The 24,557-nt window shown below is 36.0% G+C and overlaps 2 protein-coding genes across 4 annotated transcripts in view; both read left to right on the top strand.

The window, feature by feature from the left end:
• The window catches only part of INTS2 (integrator complex subunit 2), a 60,685-nt gene extending 50,432 nt beyond the window's left edge, over nt 1–10,253 (top strand). For all 3 annotated transcript variants that reach the window (XM_047833952.1, XM_047833951.1, XM_047833953.1), the window contains exons 20-25: nt 1,111–1,309; nt 5,209–5,460; nt 5,816–5,923; nt 6,309–6,414; nt 8,010–8,186; nt 8,298–10,253. In XM_047833952.1, coding sequence (XP_047689908.1) covers nt 1,111–1,309; nt 5,209–5,460; nt 5,816–5,923; nt 6,309–6,414; nt 8,010–8,186; nt 8,298–8,467 — 1,012 coding nt within the window. In that variant the 3' untranslated portion in view covers nt 8,468–10,253. The remainder of the gene's footprint in view (nt 1–1,110; nt 1,310–5,208; nt 5,461–5,815; nt 5,924–6,308; nt 6,415–8,009; nt 8,187–8,297) is intronic.
• Nucleotides 10,254–11,916: 1,663 nt separating this feature from the next.
• Nucleotides 11,917–24,557, top strand: part of BRIP1 (BRCA1 interacting helicase 1) — a 212,543-nt gene continuing 199,902 nt past the window's right edge. Inside the window, 4 exon segments of the mRNA XM_047833355.1 lie at nt 11,917–12,301; nt 13,591–13,713; nt 15,268–15,379; nt 16,967–17,140. Coding sequence (XP_047689311.1) covers nt 13,618–13,713; nt 15,268–15,379; nt 16,967–17,140 — 382 coding nt within the window. The 5' untranslated portion in view covers nt 11,917–12,301; nt 13,591–13,617.

Here is a 24,557-nt window from a genome sequence, read left to right as displayed (position 1 = left end):
TACCCCAGATTATTCTTCTCTTCAATTTTAGGAAACATTGCCATAGTTTTTTAACCATTGACATAATTTTTTTTCACTGTGAATACACAGATGTTTATTATAGAAAATTTGGACATTTCAGAAAAACCATGGATATATTATTGATGAACATTTAAGCTCTTTGCATTGTTTCACAGTTATAAACACAGCTATACTGCCTGCTTATGCACACATGCTAGTTCCCTCTGTGATAGACTGAGAAGTGACATTTTCCGGTTATTCTAAGGGCTTGGCTTTTTAAATTTTAGTGGCTACTAATTTGTCTTTTTTGTTGTTTTTTTTCTTTTTTTTTTTAAAGTTGATTTATTTTTGATAGAGGGAGAGTGTGGGCAGGGAGGGCAGAGAGAGAGAGGGACACAGAATCCGAAGCAGGCTCCAGGCTCTGAGCTGTCAGCACAGAGCCTGATGCAGGGCACGAACTCACAAACTGTGAGATCATGACCTGAGCCAAAGTCGGACGCTTAACTGACTGAACCACCCAGGCGCCCATTTATATTTCTTATATTTGTTCTTATCTCACTTAAATTTAATCTGTAACATTCTTTTAGGAATGAATAACTATATTATTTTATAGATGAGGAAACTGAGGCTCAGAAGATAACTTACTCCAAGTCAAGTGGATGAAGAACTTTTGGAATACAGAGTTGTCGTGCTCCAAAGAAGAAACAAGAGTAGAAAGAATTAACTATTCTGTTCTAATCTCCTTCATGTTATCGAAAATAGAATATTTCTCTTTGAGGACAGCTGCTTTGCAGGTTCATTATCTAAGAGATTTACTGGTAGTGTCAACGTTTGCAAAAAAGGAATCTTGTCTCTAGGGCATACATTTATATTTGATTTTAGCTGATAAGATGGAATAGTTAATACTTAAAATATTTTCAATATAATCTTGAAATACAGAGGTTAAGACAAATATATTAAAATTTTTTGTTTAGAATAAATATTTCAGTGGGAAAAGTGTTACTACTCTTTTTAGTTTTTTTCAGGTACTGTTCAGGACTGATTGATCATGTTCTGGCTAATTTATAAATTTATTTCTTTCTCAACTATTTTTCTTTTTTCTGTGTTTAGATGCCCGCCACTGATGGATATCACTCTACACATGTTGAATGGATACCTTCTTGCATCCAAAGCCTATCTTAGTGCTCATCTGAAGGAAACAGCAGAGCAAGACAGGCCTTCTCAGAATAATACAATAGGCTTAGTTGGGCAAACTGATGGCCCAGAAGTTACCAGAGAAGAATTGAAAAATGCATTATTGGCTGCTCAGGTAATAAAATAGAATTTAGTTTAGAAAGGCATGAGCTTCTGTCTTAATATAATGAGTTAAATAGATGTTATTTGATAGCCCTCTGTGTACAATGGTGACATATTATGAATTTCTTTTTTTTTTTTTTAATGTTTATTTATTTTGAGAGAGAGAGAGACAGAGAGACAGAATGTGAATGGGGGAGGGTCAGAGAGAGACGGAGACACAGAATCAGGCTCCAGGCTCTAAGCTGTCAGCACAGAGCCTGATGCGGGGCCTGAACCCACAAACTGCGAGATCATGACCTAAGCCGAAGTCAGACACTTAACCAACTGAACGCCCACCCAGGTGCCCCATGAATTTCTTTCATTACAGAATGTATTATAATGGTATTACCTTTGCCACTGAATATCAAATGGACTGTATTACTAAAATTATGAATAATCTTTATGATATTAGGTTAATAGCCATTTATTTTATTTTATTTTATTTTATTTTATTTTATTTTATTTTATTTTATTTATTTTTTGGTTAATAGCCGTTTAAACAAGATTTACATTTTAACAAAATATAAAACTTTTGTTTCTTAAAATCAAATGGTGGAGACAAATAGAACAAGAAGTATATATATAATAAAATGTCACGTAGTGGTAAATAGTATGACAACATAACGAGTTTGGTTTTATATTTAGAAAAGTTTTATAACAATGTAGAATTTTACTGAAACCTTAAGTAGTCATTTTTTGAATAAGACAGGAGATGTGAGATGATTAAATGTCAAACAATTTGAAGTCTTTAAAGTAGAAATGTTTTCTTAATTTGAAATATATTTTCTGAGGGACACCTGGGTGGCTCAGTCAGTTGAGAATCTGACTCTTTTTTTTTTTAAGCTTTTGTTTATATATTTTAGGAGAGAGAGAGAGTGAGAGCAAGTAGGGGAGAGGCAGAGAGATAGAGGCAAAGAGAATCCCAAGTAGTCTCCACACTATCAGCGCAGAGCCTGACACGGGGCTCAGTCTTATGAATCATGAGATCATGACGTGAGCTAAGATCCGGAGTCAGACACTTAATCAACTGAGCCACCCAGGCACCCCAAGCATCTGAGTCTTGATTTCAGCTCTGGTCATGATCCCAGGATCGTGGGATCAAGCCCCATGTTGGGCTCCGTGCTGAGTGTGGAGCCTGCTTAAGAGTCTCTCTTTCTGCCCCTCTCCCTCCCTCACGTGCTTTTTCTCTCTCTAAAATAAAATAAAGAACAACCAAAAAACAAAAACGAAAACAAAAGCTGGAACCGAGATATATTTTTTGAAATATTTTCATTGGCAATTAATGGAATTCGAATAATAATATAAGTCCACAGTCCCTTATCTGTGATACAGAAATCCAAAAAGCTATGAAAACTGAAGCATTTTTCTGGTAATTCAGTTGGCAGAAAAACCTGACCTGATGTGGTCTCATTTGTGAGCTCAATTGATTTGAAGCTATTTATGGCCTTATCTCACTTATTTGTGAATATTGTTCTGCTGTAGAAATGTGAATATGTTTGACTGCAGCGTGTGCTACCCTAGTCTCTGCTGGAGGTATTATATAATATTACATTAAAAAGAATTCTGGGGGCACCTGGCTAGCTCAGTCAGTGGAGCATGCGACTCTTGATCTTGGGGTCGTGAGTTTGAGCCCCATGTTGGGCATAGAGCTTTCTTAAAAAAAAAAAAAAAAAAAAGATTTCTGAGTTCTAAAAGAAATCTGGCTCTCAGTTTCAGATAAGGGATTGAGGATTGTAATAGCTTCCATTTACATAATGCTTGTTATATGCTGAATGCTATTCTAATTTCTTTATATATTTAACTTTATATATAATTATATATGTAATATATATGTTACATATTATTTATATAATTTATATTATATATTTAATCTAATACTAATCTAAGTTCTTTATCTTATTTAATCTTCACAGCCAATCTGTGAGGTATGGAGTATTATCATCTCCATTTTTATAGATTAGGAAAATAAGACTTAGGGAGGTTAAGTCACTTGCTCAAGGCCACACATTTAGTAAGTGGCAGAGCTAGTATTCAAGCCTGGGTAGTCTGGCACCAGAGTCTGCAAACAAAAACACAACAAATCAATAACAACCCCAAACCAAAAACCCTTCAACCCAAGAATTGTAAAGTAAAGCTGACCTTACTTCATTAATGATTATAATGTAAGGCTAACCTTACTTTATGATCAAGTTCTGAAAACAGTTAGATGAAGTAATTGTTTTCTTCCACTCCAGGCAATGGCTATCTTCCAGAGATAGATACATCATGTTGTGTGTGTGTGTGTGTGTGTGTGTGTGTGTGTGTGTGTGTGTGTGTGTGTATATATTTTTTTTTTTTTTTTTTAACTTTTTCCTGCTAGGTAAGAGTGATTATAGTTCTCCTTTATATGTAGGGGCATTGAGTAGCACCCTCAGGAAATTACTGTTCTATGAAATGACACTCAAGCTTGTAGACTGAGCAACAATGAGTTGTACAGGTGGAATAGATCGTAAGGCAGAACTTTTCCTTGCAAAACCAGGGTCTTAAAGAGCTCATCTTCAAATTAAAAGGGAAAAAGAGCTTTAGGAGGTAACTTTTAGGCATTAATTATTAACCACCATTTTCAGAGGAATTAATTAGTTGGTGAGAAAAAAGGCCAGGTGAGAAAAGAGGAGAATGCAGGATAGGATCTTTGGAAATGTAGGAATTTAAGAGAAAGGAAAGGAGATTCTGGTAGAAGTTATTTTTTGCTTAGGGCCTGTTTTGGATGTCATCGAATCAGAATACTCTTCTAGTAGATATTCTTAAACAGGATCCATGGTAGTCCATGGATCTACCTTAGTGATATGTGACTACCCTGAAATTATATATTTGTTTACATTTTAATTTTTTTAAAGCTTTTATTTAAATTCTAGTTAGTTAAGATATAGTGTATTGTTGAGTTCAGGAGTGGAATTTAATGATTCATTACTTGCATATAACATCCAGTGTTCATCTCCAGTGTTCATCACAAGTGCCCTCCTTAATGCCCATCACCCATTTTGCTCATCCCCCACCCAGCTCCGTTCCAGCAAATCCTGTTTGTTCTCTGTAGTTAAGAGTCTTTTATGGGTGTGCCTCCCTCTCTTTCCCCCACCCCTTACCCCTGTGTTCATCTTTTTTTTGTGTGTGTGTTTATTTTTGAGAGAGAGACACAGTATGAGCAAGGGAGATACAGAGAGAGGGAGACATAGAATCTGAAGCAGGCTCCAGGCTCTGAGCTGTCAGCACAGAGCCCGAGGAGGAGCTCAAACTCACAGACCTGACCATGAGATCTTGACCTGAGCTGAAGTGAGATGCTTAACCAACTGAGCCACCCAGGCACCCCACCCCCCTTTTTTTAATTAATTTTTTTTTTTTTTGCAAGTGGGGGAGGGTCAGAGGGAGAATGGAGATAAAGAAGCTCAAGCAGTCTCCACGCCCAGTGTAGAGCCACCGCAGGGCTCTGTCTCAACAACCATAAGTGAGATCATGACTTGAGCCAAAATCAAGAGTCGGATGCTTAACCTACTGAGTCATTCAGGCACTGTTTTGTTTCTTAAATTCCACATGAGTGTAATCATATGGTATTTGTCTTTCTTTGGCTTATTTTGCTTAGCATAATGTTTACATGTTCATTTTTATACAGAGAAGGTGTGTAGTTTTCTTCAGAGACTTAAAAGGGTCCTGAACAAGGACCCTAAACAAGGTGAGAATTGCTACCCTATAGATTGTTCACGTTTGCTTTTAAAAGTACCTTTTTTTTTTTTAAAGAAGTTAATTTACCACTTTTGTTCATGTGAAAACAAAATTAGATTTGGTTTTCAAACAAAAATTTCAGAAACTTCTTCAATTCACTGTTTTATTTGGTTGTAGGATAGTGCAGCTGTCCAGATTCTCTTGGAGATTTGCTTACCTACTGAAGAAGAAAAAGCAAAGGGTGTCAATCCAGACAGCTTGCTAAGGAATGTTCAAAGTGTTATTACTACTAGTGCTTCAAATAAGGGAATGGAGGAAGGAGAAGACAATTTGCTCTGTAACCTTCGAGAAGTTCAGTGCCTTATCTGTTGTCTGTTACACCAGATGTACATTGCTGATCCCAACATTGCTAAACTTGTTCACTTTCAGGTGTGTTTTCAAAGAATGATGATTTATAGTTGAACTTTATTTTTGAGGGAGGGGGAGTGCTTTGATTATAAAGTTAATAAGGATCAGTCAGAAATTGGAGATCACATAAATGATCATAGTCCTTTGTAATAGGGAAAAAAAATCCAGATTTTTTAGATTTTATTTCAGACTAACATGTTTAATTTATCTCTGTTCTAGTGCACCAGAAAGGCGAAATGCCAGGATATATGTAAGGCATGGTAGCCTTCTGAGCAACTTGTACATAAAGGAAGAAAAACATTCCTGTGTATTTTTCTTTGTATTTGGCTTATAGTTTTTTTATTTCTAACTTTTCCCCCCTTTCTTGTTGTGATAGGGTTATCCTTGTGAACTTCTACCTCTGACAGTCGCAGGTATTCCATCTATGCACATCTGTCTGGATTTCATACCTGAGCTTATTGCACAGCCAGAACTTGAAAAACAGGTAATGAGCATTTTGGAGCTTTAGGAAAATTTTAATCTCTCTCCAGTCTTTAGTTGTCAAGCATTTAACAATTTAATACTTTAAAAAAAAATTTTTTTTAATATTTATTTTTGAGAGAGAGAGAGAGCGAGAGAGAGAGAGAGCAAGAGCATGCATGAGTGGAGGAGGGGCAGAGAGAGAGGGGGACACAGAATCCGAAGCAGGATCCAGGCTCCGAGCTGTCAGCACAGAGCCTGATGCGGGGCTCGAACTCACGAGCCATGAGATCATGACCTGAGCCGAAGTCTGACACTCAACCGACTGAGCCACCAAGGCGCCCCAAATTTAACAGTTTAATACTTAAGGATTCTTCAGAAACATGTAACATTTTGGTTTTGTATTGCAGATATTTGCTATCCAGCTGCTTTCTCATTTGTGTATCCAGTATGCATTACCAAAGTCACTCAGTGTGGCTCGCTTAGCTGTGAATGTCATGGGAACTTTGCTAACAGGTGTGTAGCCAACGAGCATCAATAATAACAACTTCTAACATAAAGTAGTACATATTTTTCTGAATTTAGTAGCACGATGTTTTCTGTGTTACTAGTAGTTTATGCCATCTCTTCATTTATTCTTTTGAAAAATTTTCTGTTACAAATATAATTTACAGTGAAGAGATGAATAGGTAAGCAAATAGCATCTTTTATTTTGTGAATGAATGTATATAGATGTAAGTAAATATAATAAGCTTTCCACATTTTATGAATGAAAATCAGATCTGCTTTCTGATTGTAATTCTGTCAATAGAAGAAAAGTTGCAATTTATTATAACTGCTTAGTTACAATTTATTACAAATGTAATCATAATGTATAAATAAGAGATAAATATATAAGTTGTTTCCTTAAGCTTTAAAACCTACTTTAATATTTTAATCACTGTCTGGTTTGTAGAGTTAAATGGTATGAAAATAAACTACTTTAAAAGATATGAACTATATATTACTTGGCAACCAAAAAGAATGAAATCTTGACATTTGCAACTATATGGATGGAACTAGAGGGTATTATGCTAAGCAAAATTAGTTGGAGAAAGACAAATATCATATGATTTCACTCATCTGAGGACTTTAAGATACAAAACAGATGAACATAAGGGAAGGGAAGCAAAAATAATAGAAAAACAGGGAGGGGGACAAAACATATGAGACTCTTTTTTTTTTTTTTTTTTAACGTTTATTTTATTTTTGAGACAGAGAGAGACAGAGCATGAACGGGGGAGGGGCAGAGAGAGAGGGAGACACAGAATCGGAAGCAGGCTCCAGGCTCTGAGCCATCAGCCCAGAGCCCGACGCGGGGCTCGAACTCACCTCGAGATCGTGACCTGAGCCGAAGTCAGTCGCCCAACTGACTGAGCCACCCAGGCGCCCCCATATGAGACTCTTAAATATAGAGAACAGAGGGTTGCTGGGGGGGATGGGGAAGAGGGGATAGGCCAAATAGGTAAGGGGCATTAAGGAATCTACTCCTGAAATCATTGTTGAACCATATGGTAACTAACTTGGATGTAAATTAATAAATAAATAATAAAAAAATAAAAAAATAAAAGATATGAACTATAATTCAATCTTTTAACATTATGCCTTAATTTTATATTCTTTCTTAGTGTTCCTATACTACTTTATTGACTTTTCTTTTCATTGTATTCACCTCATGTTATGATTAGTTTTCGTGGTTAAGAGCTTTAACTGCCTGAGTTCAGTCCCAAGTCCATCACTAACTGGCATGTAGCCTTGAACAAGTTTCTTAATATAAGGTTTATTTAAGAGTTTTCCTCCTTTATAAAAGAGGTATCATCATAATACTTTCCTCATTCATAAAACTGTGAGAATTAAATCATATTTGTAATGCATTTAACACAGTGCTTGGGAGTAAGAATTTATGTTGGATGATGGCTGACTATTACATTAGATTGTAAACTCCTTGAAGGCAGGGATCAGCCCTGTCTTAGAAAACTTAGTACAGAGCATGGTACTTAATATATTTAGTAGGCCATGTACATTGAATTTATATCTGTAAAGTAAAAAGTTGTTTAACTTCTTTCCAACAGTTTTAACACAGGCTAAGCGTTACGCTTTTTTCATGCCAACTCTGCCAAGTTTGGTCTCTTTTTGTCGAGCATTTCCTCCCCTGTATGAGGATATTATGTCTTTGCTGATCCAAATAGGGCAAGTCTGTGCCTCTGATGTTGCCACTCAGACAAGAGACATTGATCCAATTATTACACGTAAGTAGTAACTTATTTTCAAAGTTGTTTTAATATATCAAAGAAAAAGGCCAAAATCCTTTTCAGATTCCTTGCCTTAATTAATTCATTTTTTTTTCCTTATGTTTCTAGGTCTTCAACAAATAAAGGAGAAACCGAGTGGATGGTCTGGAATCTGTAAAGATCCATCTTACAAAAATGGATCTGGGGACACTGGAAGTATGGATCCTGACGTACAGCTCTGTCATTGTATTGAAAGCACAATAATTGAAATAATAAACATGAGTGTTAGTGGAATTTAAAAAAAAAGTAAAACAAAAAAGTGAAGCTGTTTGCTGCATATACTCAATACAAATCTGCATCTTATAACAACTTTAAACTGAATGGGAACAGTAACGTCTTGGAATCATTAAACGATTCATTTCAACATGAATATAATTTAGAACTCTCTTAAGAATTGTGCTTGCTTGTATTTGATTGGCAGTTCTTTGGATCTACTTTGCTGGTATGTTTATATTGTAGCAGCAGAGCTTCTTTTGTTGTTTTTTGTTTGTTTCTTTGTTTGTTTTTTCCTATTGGGAGCACATTTAAGAACTCCTTATTGGAAGGTGAATTTGGCCTTGTATTTAGCATTTGCAATAAAGGAAAAGTGCCATGCCTTTAACTTAATTTCTTATAAAGATGAGTGGGTAGCCCTAGTTTATGGCTGTCAGCTCATAACAGTGTAACAATGATGCAATGATGAGAGGGAGAAAAAGGGAAGGGAGACTTCAGGAAAAATTAGTTTAAATACCTGATAGAAACTGCTAAAACTTGCAATGCAAGTAATTACAGATGAGAATTTTAAGATTTTACATATTTGCTTCAATTTTTACTAATATGTAGACATATGTTTAAAGAGATACTTGAATAATTTGGAATTTTAAGATACTGGTTAAAAAAAAACATCTTTGTGCATAGAAGAACCTGAAAAGAGATCTCATTTCGTTGTTGTTTTTTTTAATTTATTTTTATAATGCTTTACTAACTTACCTAGTGGTCAGTGGTGGGAAATACATTGGTATCTAATTAAAGTTTAGGGCAGTAAAACGCACTAGATTGAAGTGCTCTTGGTGTACCATTAGAATTATAATTCATATCTTAATTCTAGAAGATTTCTGAATAAAAAAATAAACAGTATTTCGACCTAAGGAAAAATTAAAAAGTGTAAAGTACCATGTGGGTGAAGGATTTTGCAGTTGTGTTAGTAACTTCCATTGATTAGGCAGATGCATTCAGGTAACCCATAATCCCAATTTTTCCCCCCTTAATTAAATATCCAACATAGAAGGTACTTTTCTTTGCTTTCTGAGAAATACCTGAATGACACACTCCTCCCAACCTCTCCAGTCCCCTGCTTTGAAACAGACCTCTTCACTTGTATAAGAAATTAGGTAGACTAATAAGAAAGTGTGGTTAAGAAAAGAAACTTAACCTTAGTCTTTTCAGTAGTGTATAGGCACATCTCATTTTCCTCCTTTGTAAAATGGAATTACTACTGGCCCTACCTCATAAGGGTATTATATGAGAACTAATTTGTAGCTATTTCAAATCATGAAGTACACAGCATCACAGATGATAGAATATTTATACCTTTTATTAGATGCTTAATGTTCAATTAAGTAATTTTGATGCAAAAAGTAAAAGCATACACTTAAAAAATACCGTAAGAATTTTCATATTTTTAAAGAAAGCAGTTTTATAGTCTTTTAAGATTACATGCAACTGCTCCTGTTTTGTTTTGTTTAGTTTTTAAACAGAGGCTTTGGAATATTTTGTGAGTACGTAACTTCTAGGAGTTCAGAAAATGTTGAAATGTTTTCTAACTAAATGCAGCGCACATTCCTGGATCAATTTTCAAAGACTGGTCAAAACCTGCTGTGTTAAAATAACATATGCTGTTTTTCATCAGATTTGTTGATGATGTAAATAAAATGTGTAAATATATTAGTAAATGTTAATATTCATGTATTTTAAGTTAAGGTTAAGATTTGTCACAATGTGATTTTTTTTTATTCAGGTGAAAACAGATGTGTGCAACTATTTTGAATATTGGTTTATAAACATTCATATTCTTTATCAAATGAATTTGTAGTTTTTGTGTTTCATTTCACTGCAGCTAACTTGAAAGGGACATTTCAAGGTACTGGAATCTAGGGGTCACTGGCTCCAGGGTTTATGTGTGTCCCTTTCTGTTATGCCACATACATAAAATGACAATACAAAATTATAGTCAGTTGAGAGCCTTGGGAATTTAGGAACAGAAAATCAGAATAGTTACCTTGGAGCAGTTACTTAAAAGATTGGATATTTAAAAAATATTTTAAATTAAAAGAAATTAAAAACAATTTGTAAATGCAGAATAGCAATTTGAAGGTATTTTAAGGACTTATTTTTTATATATTATCCTTCATTCCACTGTCTTAAGAAATTACATTTTTTGTACTTTCCCTTCATCTTTGCTTATGCACACATATTTGTCATATAATGGAAGTAGTGGTACCCACTAATGGTATACGGTTTGGAGTCTGCTTTTTTTCATTTAATTTTGTATGGAATTGTTTTTTGCAAGTTGTTTAATTTTTATAATTACAATTCATAGTGATTTAGTTTTATAATTATTGGCTTCATGATCACTGAATTGGTATATTATAACCATCTTCCTATTACTATACGGAAGTTTATTATTTTTTTTTCAGTACTACAATAGGCGCTGTTATCAACTGAGGTATTATTACTTTTTCTTAATTTTAGATTACTTATTTTATAAATTTATGAGTCTGAGAGGGCCAAATTAAAGGGTAGAATTTTTTTTCATGACTGTAAGTATTGTCATTTGGGGACGATGTAGTAAAAATGAAAGGCAAACAAATCTTGCTGCTCCCTCCTGGAGCAAACCTCTCTCCCAAACCAGTTTCTCGAATTTGAGAAAATGTCTCAGGTTTTGCTTTTTTGGACACTAGTATTTTAATCAAGTTTAGGCTATACAGAACTTTTTAAAAATAACAATTCAGAGGCATCATGATTAACCTACTTTTGAGGAACTTTAAGTGTACTTCTTGGCAAAGAATAAACTGGCCTTTAAGGGCCAGAAGGTTGGATGAGCCACAATAGAAGGTAGAAGTTACCTGGTGCCGGAAGACCTCGAGAGCGTTTGTCTGGTTTAATTTGGTATCGGAGAAAGCCTTGAATATTATGAGATACTGTAGCCGGTTGTCATCGAACTTTTTCTCCTGGTTTGGCTCAGTCTGGCAATTCCCGCTTCAAGTCTCTATACCCTGACTGCTTATAAAGTTAGAATTTGAATTAAGTGGCACTGATGAGTGCTCGGAGAACTCGGCAAGACTTAAAGGTGTTTTCTCTATGTTAGTCTACAGACTTTAAGAATACAGACTTTGAGTTTCCAAGAAAGCTATACACAGGTTAAATCACCGGTTTCAAAAAGTCGAACAAAGAGAACTCTTTTCCTTTAAATCCCTGAGATTTGGACGAGTCGTTCACGCTTTGGGTAGTTCCCCTTCCGGTGTCGCCACTTACCTTGGGCCTACTTTTATTGCGGAGGCTTCCATTGGATGCCAGAGTCCTCGCCCCCCTAATCTCCCGCCAGGACTGGTTGTTTCATTTCTGGTCTTGGCGTCTGATTGGTTGTCTGAGCTCGTCCGGCGATTGGATGTCGGGAGTTAAGGGGTGGGAGGCGGGAATTCGCCCGGGAGAGCGTGGTTGAGGGGACTGATGAAAGTTGGAGACGAAAGCTAGAGCCGCCCAGAGCCCGCAACCAGGCAATGGTGGTAGCAGCCCCCTGAGGGAGAGAAAGAGGCTTGTGACCTTTCTTCTTTGTCAGCGCTCCACTGTATTTTTTTTTTTTTTCGAATATAGCTTTCCTTTTCTCCTGTGAAGGAAAAGCTTTCCTTTTCTTCTGCCTAGCCCTGTAGGCGTTTCTTCGGTTTTACCCTGGACAGGCAAGTCTGTCTCCCTTGCCCGGGAGTGCGCGAAATCTGCGGCAAGGCTGCTTCCGCTTTCGCCCTACAGCCTTGCTGGCTGGTCGGAGTTGACGGGATCACTAGGGCGTCTGGAATCTCTGCGGGCTGAGGGAGGAGGCAAGTATGAGGACGGAAACCTGGGGAGAAGGGGAGCCTGTCCTCCCTTGATGGGAACGGAGGCCCGTTAGGCGGCCGGGAGCGACAGGCAGATACTTGTGGTTTGTTTTGGTTTTGTTTGCTTTACTCAGTGTGCGTGGGAAGCTACCCCATCTTGAGATGCCTGTTGCCACAACTGGGGCGGGGGATGGAATTATTTGAAGGTCATATCTGAGTAACTAGACCAGCTTTGAGTTGTTGGTTCAGATTAAGGGGTTAGATTCCACCAAATTTCATTCTCGGAGCTTCACAGAATCACAAGATATTAGGACTGGAAAATACTTTAGAATAGTGGTTCTTTTGGAACACATAGGCTATGGTTAAGGTTATAATTGGTTTTCTAATCTATTACACTGTTATTTCAACCATCCCTCCATCCCCAGTTTGAGTTTACAATTTTTTTTTTTACTATTGCAAAGTGGTACCGGTGTATATCAGTCCCTCCCTACCCCGCCCCTTTTCAGTTATTTCCTCAGGATATATTTCTGGGAATGTGAAGTCTATAGACACCCTTTTTAGAAAAATTCAGTCATGGCACAGAAACTTCATAGATCACAGTTTCTGGATTATATATGTCGTAGGTTAAGAAAAGGTGGTTTAGAATTGTATCTATGTATCTTAGGTTAAGAAACGGTGGTTTAAAGTAGATCATTTCCTCTGTGTACCCATACTGAAGTTTGGGTACATTTCTGTACATTGTTATTCTTAACTCAGTGCCTGGCTAATTTTCATGAAAACCCGATCAGGTGGGTAGTATTATTTCCATTTCACAGATGAAGAAATAAGCTCTGAGAGGTTAAATGATACACACAGAGGAATTTAAATGTAGGTTTGCCTTACTCCAAACTCATCTTCTTTTCATTATACCCCCCTGACCTTTAAATAAGAATTATTGGGCACCTACTAAGTGTCAGGCCATTGTTATTACAGATAAGGATTTTAGTCTATAGAAGTGAAGAGACATAATCAAGGTAACATATCTGAGTTGTTTTCAGAACCTGGTCTAGAACCTGTACTTTCTAGCTCCTAGTCCCTAGCTTTGGCAGAGCATGGATGAAAATTGACATTTGTCAGATTCCAAGACATGCTCTCAACTGTTGTGATTTATAAGACTAGGAAATTTTTTTACTTCCATTTGTTTTGTTTAAACATTTATTCCAATTTTTATTTCCAGACATCTGTCCTAATGTTGGGTATCTAGTTTTCTTTGAATGGTGTTGTTTCAATATTGATTTTCATTTCTGTTGCAGTTAGGAATCTGAAGTAAAGAATAAAGCATGATGGCTTCAATGTGGTCTGAATATACAATTGGTGGGGTGAAAATTACCTTTCCTTATAAAGCTTACCCATCACAGCTTGCTATGATGAATTCTGTAAGTATTTTTTTTAAATGTTTTATTTATTTTTGAGAGAGAGAGAGCATGAGTGAGGGAAGGACAAAGAGAAAGGGGGACAGAAGGTCCCAAGAGGGATCTACCCTGAGAGCAGCAAGCCTGATGCAGGGCTCGAACTCATAGACTATGAGATCATGACTTGAGCCGAAGTCAGACGCTCAACCAACTGAGCCACCCAGGCACCCCCTGTAAGTATTTTTCAATAGTTATTTTAAGCCTTTATTAAGATACATATGTTTATAATTCATAAGGCTACATTCATTTTCTCAGATAGTAAATAGATTGAAAATATTTGCCTGCTTTGTTGAAGAACATCTAACCCTTGGAAAAATAATACCACTGCTAAACCATATATGTCCATGGATATAATGGAGGCAAAGGAGAACATTCTGAAAAATATTCTCAGCTCATTTGGAACTTCTATTTACTTTGCAGAATTACTGCTTTCTATGAAGTATTTGCTGTCTATTACACAGACTAGTATATTTTTTTGAGACTGTTCATATAGGCAATTAATATGCAGACTTAAGGAAACAACTTTGTTAAATCTTAATATTTTACTATATTTACTTTATACCTTGTTTACGAGTATAATAGAGTATTTATTTTACGTAGTTTAAATGTTATATAATGATACGATACTATACCTATCTTTGTGCAGAACTTTTTTTTCTCTTGACATATTTAAAATGTAGGCCTGGTGATTGTTAATCCATTTTACATGCTATATAGTATTCCATTATATGAGTATACCAGAATTTTTTTTTTCTATTTTCCTTCTGATAGACTTCTAAACTGTTTACATTCTCTAGCAATTATAAACAATGTTGCTATGAAATTTATTATTCATGTTTCCTTGTGTTCATGTGGGTAAAATTTGGAGTATATACATAGTACTGTACATGCTGGAGTTGGGTATCTTCAACTTTATTAGGAATCATTAATTTTTGTGCAAAGTGTATAGGGGTGCCTGAGTGGCTCAGTTGGTTAAGCATCCGACTCTGGGTTTCAGCTCAGGTCACGATCTCACAGTTCATGAGTTTGAGCTCCGTGTTGGTCTCTGTGCTGCCAGTATGGAGCCTGCTTGGGATTCCCTGTCCTTCTCTGCCCTTCCCTCACTTGCGTGCTCTCTCTCTCTCTCTCTCTCTCAAAATAAATAAATAAACTTAAATAACACAATATAACAGAAACCAAAGTGGTTATAACAGTTTACACTCCCATGAGCAGTAGCCTCCATTGTTTTTATCAAAAATATTCATGTACTATATTCCTGTTTTACAGAAACCGTTAAGGCCCAAATTGCTTTTTTTCATTTCTTTTTTGCTTGATATGCTTTTTAGGGCCATCATAATTTTAGGGAGAGATATAAAGGAATAGTGTTTAGATTTCACTAAACATGGGTTTTTGCTTCTGCTCTTGCTGTGCTTCCTTAAGTACAACCTTATTTCTCATTGTTGTATTTGTACTTCTCCTGGAGAGATACCCTATGAAGTAAATTGCTTATTGATTTTTTCATTGTTTTTGTGTCCATAGATTGTCAGAGGATTAAATAGTAAGCAACATTGTTTACTGGAGAGCCCTACAGGAAGTGGGAAAAGTGTAGCCTTACTTTGTTCTACTTTAGCATGGCAACAATCTTTTAATGGTAAGTAGTTATTGATATTTTCAGGTTCCTTATTGGGACCTGAAAAAAATATTTTAATAAATTACTTTTTATCCTGAATGATTCAACCATGCTCTAGCTAATTTAAGTGTGGATTCTCTTTTAAGTATTTCTTTATAAGTTAAATATCTTCCAAAAGAGTTTCAATAGAGCAAAATATGTTCAGTTAATTCTAAAACAATTTTGAACATAATGTAGTCCTTTATTTGATGCTTCATAGTATGCACAGGAATCTTGGAATGCTAGAATTATCATTATGAAAATGATTATGATAATTTGTATTTAAAAGATGCAAGAGATTGGCCTCTAATGGTGTTTAATATACACAAATAATTTGAGTAAATCCTTTAATGTATTTGCTTATCTGTCCCTTCCTCACAACATTAGAACATGGAATATATAAAGGAAACATTCTAATCGATTTTTCTACTTGTTTGGATGCCATATAAGCAAAAGTTTATTGTAATATTGTTTTCATGAATACATATTTTTTTCCATTACTTTTATTTGCTAACAAAGGCCTAGTAAATTGACTTTTATACAAGACTAGCTGATGTACATAATGAATCCGAAATGCAGTATTGGATATGTTTTAGTTACATAATTAAATGGATTTGACCTAAAGTATTAGGAGAATTTAAAGTGAACCACGAGTGTGTGTAGGTATGTATATATGTTTTTATGTGTGTGTCTTTTGAAGGGAAATCTACTTATAAGACTCTTAAAAATGAACAGTAAATATTTTATAACTTTTGTTCATTCTGATTGTTACTGATAATCTTTGGGGAAAAATGAGATAATCTGTTAATAATTTAAAATTTTAGTGGGAGACCAAAAAGTAGAATGAGTAGTATTTATGTAATACAGATGGGAAAATAATGTCATTACTGCTTATAGAAAATAATTATTCACTTTTTTTTTTTATTGTCTATGAATTGTGTATTTATACATGTAGGCACACAATGTAGACCAATTACAATTTTGTATTTTATTTAAGTATTAAAAATTACCTGTTTTATTTAGTTTGAATATTGATCTTAAAGTATATTTTAATACATGTATCAGAATTGATACATCATGAAGCATGTTTCTATTTGAAATAGGTGTATAAAGTGGAAATGACTTAACCCTTATATGTTTATGTTATTTGATGTATTGAGCTTTCAGTTTCTTCATTTAAGGAAATAGCAGTAATTAAGAGTATACTTTAGGTCTTTATTTTAATCTTCCCTGCTTGATAATTTAATAAAACTTGATGTAAATGAGTACTTGAGTGGTTAACATTATCTTTGACTATTACTAGATTTTTGCGATTATGTAAATTGATAACTTCCTCTGTAAGTATTTCTGGCATAAGTGTTTCTTGCCTGTTGTAATTTGATCCTGGAGATAGGTTGACCAACTTGCCCAGATCTGCCAGGTACTTTTCTAGTTTTAGGACTGAGAATCTTGTTTCCTAGGAAACCTCCCAATCCTGGGCAAATTGGGTGGTTGCTCATCTGAGTTGCAGAAAATTATGAATGTTTGTTAAATTAGAAATATTACAAATTGAGATTCTTTCATTTTTAGGAAAGCCAGTGGACAAAAGCTTAAGTAAAAAAGCTGAGGAACCATTGTCATGTTGTTGTGCATGCCATTCAAAGAATTTTACAAACATTGACTTGAAACAAGGAACTTCACATCATTTCAATTGTCCAAGTACACCACCTTCTGAAAGATATGGCACTTCATCAACTTGTCAAGGTAGTTTATACTTTGTCTGCCTCTTTTGGTATCTGTGGTAGCCTTAATTATTGCTGTTACTAGATTTATCTAAGATAAATTTGGTTAGCATAATGGTTTATGTATCTCCACCTAATTCTCTGGAAATATTTTCAGATAATACACAGAGTAGTCAGATATCCTTGGACTATTGTATTCTTGGCTTGACTTTTAATTTATTCAGACATTTTGCTAGTTTAAGTCATTTTTTGAAGAAGGCAGTGTACCATAAATGATATTTAGAAATTGATCTTATTTGTGGTCAGTATTGTTAGAGTTTAAAAAAATAATACTGATTTGTATTGTAAGACAAAATCAGTTAGCCTCATTCGTTCATCCTTATGAATTTGCCTGAACTTCTGAGGCCAGTATATCCTCTGAGACTTTTTTTTTAAGTACATTAGTTTTTTTTTTTTAATTGAAGTATAGTTGACACACTGTATTACGTACATTAGTTTCAAGTGTGCAACATAGTGATTCAACAAATCTAGGCATTATTCTGTGCTCACCACAAGTGTGTCTACCATTGTCACTTTAATGCTATTATAATACCATTGATTAGATTCCCTGTGCTGTACCCTTTATCCCTGTGACATATTCATTCTGCAACTGGAAGCCTGTATGTCCCACTTCTCTCTGGCAGCCATCAGTTTGTTCTCTGTGTTTATGGGTCTGTTTCTGCTTTTCATTTATTCATTTGTTTTGGTTTTTAGATTCCCCATATAAGTGAAATCATGTGGTTTTTATCTTTCTCTGACTTATTTCACTTAGTATAATACCCTGTAGGTCCATTCATGTTGTCACAAATGGCAAGATTTCATCCTTTTTTAAGGCTGAATAGAGAGTCAGGTAAATTTTAAATATGATCCTTTACTAGTTCTTACCGGATTTATTTAAGAGAAGTATACTAAGAGACACCTGGCTGGCTCAGGCAGTGGAGGGTCTAATTCTTGCTTTCAGCTCAGGTCATGATCTCATGGTTCATCGATTTGAGTTCTGCTTCAGGCTCTGCACTGACAGTGCAAAGTCTACTTGGGATTCTCTCTCTCCTTCTCTCTGTCCCTCACCTGTTCTCTCCCAAAATAAAATAAACTTAAGAAAAAGAGAGAGAAATATACTAAGAATATCACAAGATTATTAATATTTAAAAGTATTTCTTTGGCTTTGAGTATATGGGAATGGTTAACCATTATTTGCCTAAGCTGAAAACCTAGGAAATATCCTATATGCCTTGTTCTTCCATATTTCTCCATACAAACCTCTATCTCCATTGATACTTCCTTAGTGCCAACTACTATGTTTAGTTTAGAGCATGCATTAACTTCTTGTACTGCTTTCACTCATGCCATTCTTTAATCACTGGTAGGAAGAGAGAGGTTGCTATGATTGATTTAAGTCTAAATAGTATCCACTTCCTAAAATCAGGGTTGGAGTCATCTTCCCCTAAAACACATGACTGTGTGGAGGAGGGTAGCTGTTTGAATTAAAGAATGATTCTGTTAGGAATGAGGAAGAAGTGGTTGAATACATGCTAGAGAGGTGATCATTAGTGTTGTCTACACTATTCTTTTAAATTTATTCTTTAATTTATTTTTTTAAGTTTATTTTTGAGGGAGAGAGACAGAGCATGAGTAGGGGAGGACCAGAGAGAGAAGGAGACACAGAATCTGAAGCAGGCTCCGGGCTCTGAGCTGTCAGCACAGAGCCCAATGTGGAGCTTGAACTCACGGCCTGTGAGGTCGTGACCTGAGCCGAAGTTAGATGCTCAACTGACTAGGCCACCCAGGTGCCCCAATGTTTATTTATTTTTGAGAGAGAGAGAGAGAGACAGAGTATGAGTGGCATAGGGGCAGAGAAGAGAGAGAAACACACACACACACAGAATCCAAAGCAGGCTCCAGGCTCCCAACTGTCAGCACAGAGCCGGATATGGGTCTTGAATCCACAAACCGTGTGATCATGACCTGAGCTAAAATCGGATGCTTAACCAACTGTGCCACCCAGGTGCCCCAGTGTTGTCTACACTATTTTGACCCTTAGCCCTTTTGACTTTCTTTCCATTCCTTAAGAGGGTTATGCTTTCTCTTGCCTCAGAGCCTTTGTTTATGGTGTCTCTTCTGAGGAAAATCCCATTTTCAGTTTGTTTTCCTGCTTTTCCTTTAGGTCTCAGCTTAAATGTCACTTCCTTGAAGGAGCCATACTGACCTATCATACTAGATTTGGTTTCTGTATTATGTTCTGTCCTCTCACTGTGTACCTCTCCTTTATAACACTTGTCATAGTTTTATTATCCATATGTCTGTGTTCATCATTTATGAATCTCAGCTTCCCCTAGCAAACTATATACTCCATGAGGTCAGGGACCATGTCAGTTTGCTTATCATTGAATCTTTAGTGCCTAGCAGAGTGCCTGGCATATAGTAGGTGCTAGATAAAGATTTATTGTATGAATGAGTGGAGTTGACTTTGACATAATTATAGGAACTTTGGTTTATCTTCATATACAACCTGTTTTTATTTTTTTATGTTTATTTTGAGACAGAGAGAGAGAGAGAGAGAGAGAGAGAACGAGCATGCACAAGTGGGAGGGGCAGAGAGAAGGAGAGACAGAATCCCAAGCAGACTCCACACCACTAGCCCAGAGCCCGATGCAGGGCTCTAAATTACAAACTATGAGATCATGACCTGAACTGAGATCAAGAGTCAGGCCCTTAACTGACTGAGCCAGGCAGGCGCCCCTATACAACCTGTATTTTTTAAAAAAACAGCCTTATGGAAATATACCTGACATGACTATATATATGCATGGTAGGTACACTTTGATAAGTTTTGACATAGGTGTACCTTCATTAAACTTTCAGCAGCATCAAGATAGTGAACATATCCATCACCTTCAAAAGTTTTCTCATGCTCCTTTGTTATCCCTCTTTCCCAACCCTCCATGATTCACTCTCCCCAAACAACCACTGATTTGCTTTCTGTCAATATAGATTAGTTTGAATTTTCTGGAATTTATATAAATGGAATCATAGTTTGTACACTTATTTTATCTAGCTTCTTTCACTTAACATAATACTTTTGAAATTCATCCATGTTGTTGCATGTATCAACGCTTTGTTCCTTTTTATTGTTAAGTAATTTTCTATTGTATGGATGTACTACAAATGGTTTCTCCAGTCTCCTGTTGATTTATATTTGAGTTGTTTCTATTTTTAAGCTATTACATATAAAGCCACTATGAGTATTTGTGTATAAGTCTTTGTTATGGACATATATGCTTTCAGTTTTCTTGACTAAATACTTAGAAGTGATATGACTGGATTATTTATGTTTAACTTTTTAAGAACCTTACAGACTGTTTCCCAAAGTGGTTTTACCTTCTTTACATTCTCACCAGCAGTGGTTGGGAGTTCCCATTTCTTTATATCCTTGTCAGCACTTTTTTGCCATTCTAATAGGTATGTGGTGGTATCCCATTGTGGTTTTAATTTACATTTCCCTAATAACTTGTGACAGTTGAGCATAATTTCATGTGCTTATTAGCCTTCTATGTTATCTTCTCTTTTTTTTAAGTTTTTGTTTTTTTTAATAAAGAGAGTGCACTGTGTGAGCAGGGGAGGGGCGGGCAGAGAGAGGAAGAGAGAGAATCCCAACCAGGTTCTGTGCTGCTAGCACAGAGCCCAACTCGGGGCTCCAATATCGATCCTGATCCCAGGAACCGGGAGATCTTGACCTGAGCCAAAACCAGCAGTCGGATATGGATGCTTAACTGACTGAGCTACCCAGGTGCCCCTCTTTTTATATGTTTATTGAGAGTTTGAATAGCCTCTTCAATGAATTGCCTATTTAAGTTGTTTGCCCATTTTTCTATTGGGTTGTTTCTTACTGATTTCTAGGAGGTGTGTTTTGTGTTTTTTTAAAATTCTAGATAGGTCTTATTTCTTTATAATTTTATATTTTAAAGACTTAACCCCTTCGATAAATTTCTTGTGAACTGCCCTGCTATAAAGGACAGGAAGAGGGCCGCCTGGGTGGCTCAGTCGGTTAGGCCTCTGACTTCGTCTCAGGTCATGTTTTGATGGTTCATGGTTCAAGCCCCATGTCGGGCATAGGGGCTCTCTGCCGACAGCTCAGAGCCTGGAGCCTGCTTCTGGTTCTGTGTCTCCCTCTCTCTGGCCCTCCCCTGCTCATGCTCTGTCTCACTCTCTCTCTCAAAAATAAATAAACATTTAAAAAAAAAAAAAAGGACAGGAAGATAAGCCTTTTTTATATGCAGGTAATGTGATTTTTTTTTTTTTAACGAATTGGGTTTAATCTTATTTGACACATGGCAATTTAATTTTTCTAAAACTAAATTAATTGCTTTTGGTAGATGCTTCCTACCCTTTAATGGGCCCATACAAATTTGCCCCTTGATTTATTAGGTGCCGAGTTTCTCAATAATGGCACTATTATATTTTGAATGGGATAATTGTTTGTTATGGGGACTGTCCTATGCATTGTGGGATGTTTAGTAGCATCTCCTAGGACTCAACCCACTAGATGCCAGTAGTATCTGGCATTTTGTGACAGCCAGAAATGTCTATGTTCAATGTCCCTGGGGGACATTGTTAAAATTGCCCTAGTTTGGAACCACTGATCTAGATTCATTTTGTGGGTATTTTACCAGTTTGACCAGAAATTGCAGAGCTCAAAATTACATGTCTTTTCTAAAATATACATGGAAATGAAGAGGACTAAGAATAGCCAAGACATTTCTCAAGAACCAGGTCAAGGTAGAAGGACTTGATCTATGAGTATGTAAAGCTATAGTGATTAAAACAGTTTAGTATTAGGATAGTGTAAAACAATAGAAAACCCAGATTCATTTCTACTTGAAATAATCAAACCTGATTATTTATTGAAGTGCTTCTGCAGAGTAGAGGCCTAAGGAGGGACCTTTTTTTTTTTTTTTTTTAATTTTTTTTTCAACGTTTATTTATTTTTGGGACAGAGAGAGACAGAGCATGAACGGGGGAGGGGCAGAGAGAGAGGGAGACACAGAATCAGAAACAGGCTCCACTCTCTGAGCCATCAGCCCAAAGCCCGACGCGGGGCTCGAACTCACGGACCGCGAGATCGTGACCTGGCTGAAGTCGGACGCTTAACCGACTGCGCCACCCAGGCGCCCCGGAGGGACCTTTTTAAAATTGGTACTTAGATATCCATATGGAAAAAAATGTAGGTTTTTTTTTTTTTTTTTTTTTTTTTTTTTAATTTGAGAGAGAGAGAGAGACAGAGCATGAGCGGGGGAAAGGGGCAGAGAGAGAGAGAGAGAGAGAGAGAGAGAGAGAATCTTAAGCAGGTTCTGTGCACAGCTCAGAGGCCTGCATGGGGCTCAATCCCAATGCCCTGGAATCATGACCTGAGCTGGAATCAAGAGTCAGATGCTCAACCATCTAAGCCACCCAGACACGCCTCCATATGGAAAAAATTTAAAGTGGTGTCCTACTTTACTTCATGCACAAAAATTGATTCCAGATAGATTAAAAACCTAGTCATGAAAGGTTTTTTGTGGTTTCACATTTTAGGATTATTTGTTCTAGTTCTGTGAAAAATGCTGTTGGTATTTTGACAGGGATTGCATTAAATCTGTAGATTGCTGTGGTTAGTATAGACATTTAAACAATATTTGTTCTTCCAGCTCATGAGTATGGAATGTCTTTCCATTTCTTTGCATCATTTTTAATTTCTTTCATCAATGTTTTATACTTTTCAGTATAAACTCTCTCACTTCTTTGGTTAAGTTTATTCCTAGATATTTTATTGTTTTTGGTGCAACTGTAAGTGGGATTGTTTCCTTAATTTCACTTTGTGCTGTTTCATTATAAGTGTATAGGAATGCAACAGATTTCTGTACATTGATTTTGTATCCTGTGAATTTATTGAATTCATTTATCAGTATTTTTTTGGTGGAGTCTTTAGGGTTTTCTGTATGTTATAGTATTCTGTCATCTGCAGATAGTGAAAATTCTACTTCTTATCAATTTTGATGTCTTTTATTTCTTTAGATTGTCCATTTGCTGTGGTTAGGACTTCCAGTACTATGTGAATAAGGGTGGTTACACTTGTTCCTGACCTTTAGGGAAAAGCTCTTAGTTTTTCACCACTGAGTATGATGTTGACTGTGGGTTTTTCATATAAGGCCTTATATTGAGATATGTTCCCTCTAGACCTACATTGCAGAGGATTTTTTATCATGAATGGATGTTGTACTTTGTCAAATGCTTTTTCTGCATCTTTTGAAGTGATCATATAGCTTTTATCCTTTCTCCTATTGATGTGACATATGACTTGATTGTTTTGCTTCGATAGCCAAAGCAATCTTGAAAAAGAAAAACAAAACTGGAAGTATCACAATTCCACAGTTCAAGTTATATTACAAAGCAGTAGTAATTAAAATAGTATGATACTGGCAAAAAATACACACATAGCTCCATGGAATACAACAGAAAACCCAGAAATAAAACCCACAATTACGTGGATAATATTGACAAAGGAGGAATGAGTATATACTGGAAAAAAGACCATCTCTTCACCAAATAGTGTTGGGAAAACTAGACACCCACATGCAAAAGAAAAACTGGACCATTTTCTTTCACCATACACAAACACTCAAAATGGATCAAAGACCTAAATGTAAGACCTGAAACCATAAACTTGAAGAAAGCACAGGCAATAATCTTTGACATCAGCCATAGCACTGTTTTTCTAGATTTGCCTCCTGCGGCAGCAGAAATAAAAGCAAAAATAAACTATTGGAATTACACCAAAATAAAAATTTTCTGCACAGTAAAGAAAACAACCAACAAAACTAAAACGTAACCTACTTCTTCTATAGGAGAAGATATTTGCAAATGACATAACTGACAATGGGTTAGTATCCAAAATACATAGAACTGATACAACTCAATACCCAAAAGAGAATCCAATTAAAAAATGAGCAGAAGACATGAACAGATATTTCTCCAAAGAAGACACAGATAGATGGCCAACACACATGAAAGGATGCTCAACATCACTCATCATCAGGGAAATGCAAATCAAAACCACAATATCACTTCATATCACTTCATACCTGTCAGAATAGCTAAAATCAAAAACACAAGAAACAACAGGTGTTGGTGAAGATATGGAGAAAAAGAAACCCTCTTGCATTGTTGGTGAGAATGCAAATTGGTGCAGCCACTCTGGAAAACAGTATGGAAGTTCTTCAAAAATTAAAAATAGAAATACCCTATAGTCCTGGAATTGCACTACTGAGTGTTTACCCAAAATATATAAAAACACTAATTCAGAGGTATACATGCACCCTTATGTTTATTGAAGCATTGTTTGCAATAGCCAAGCTATGGAAGCA

Source organism: Prionailurus viverrinus, chromosome E1 (assembly GCF_022837055.1).
Source record: "Prionailurus viverrinus isolate Anna chromosome E1, UM_Priviv_1.0, whole genome shotgun sequence".
Lineage (NCBI taxonomy): Eukaryota > Metazoa > Chordata > Mammalia > Carnivora > Felidae > Prionailurus > Prionailurus viverrinus.
The sequence above is the reverse complement of the archived record's forward strand: the minus strand, read 5'-3'. Positions and strand labels throughout refer to the sequence as shown.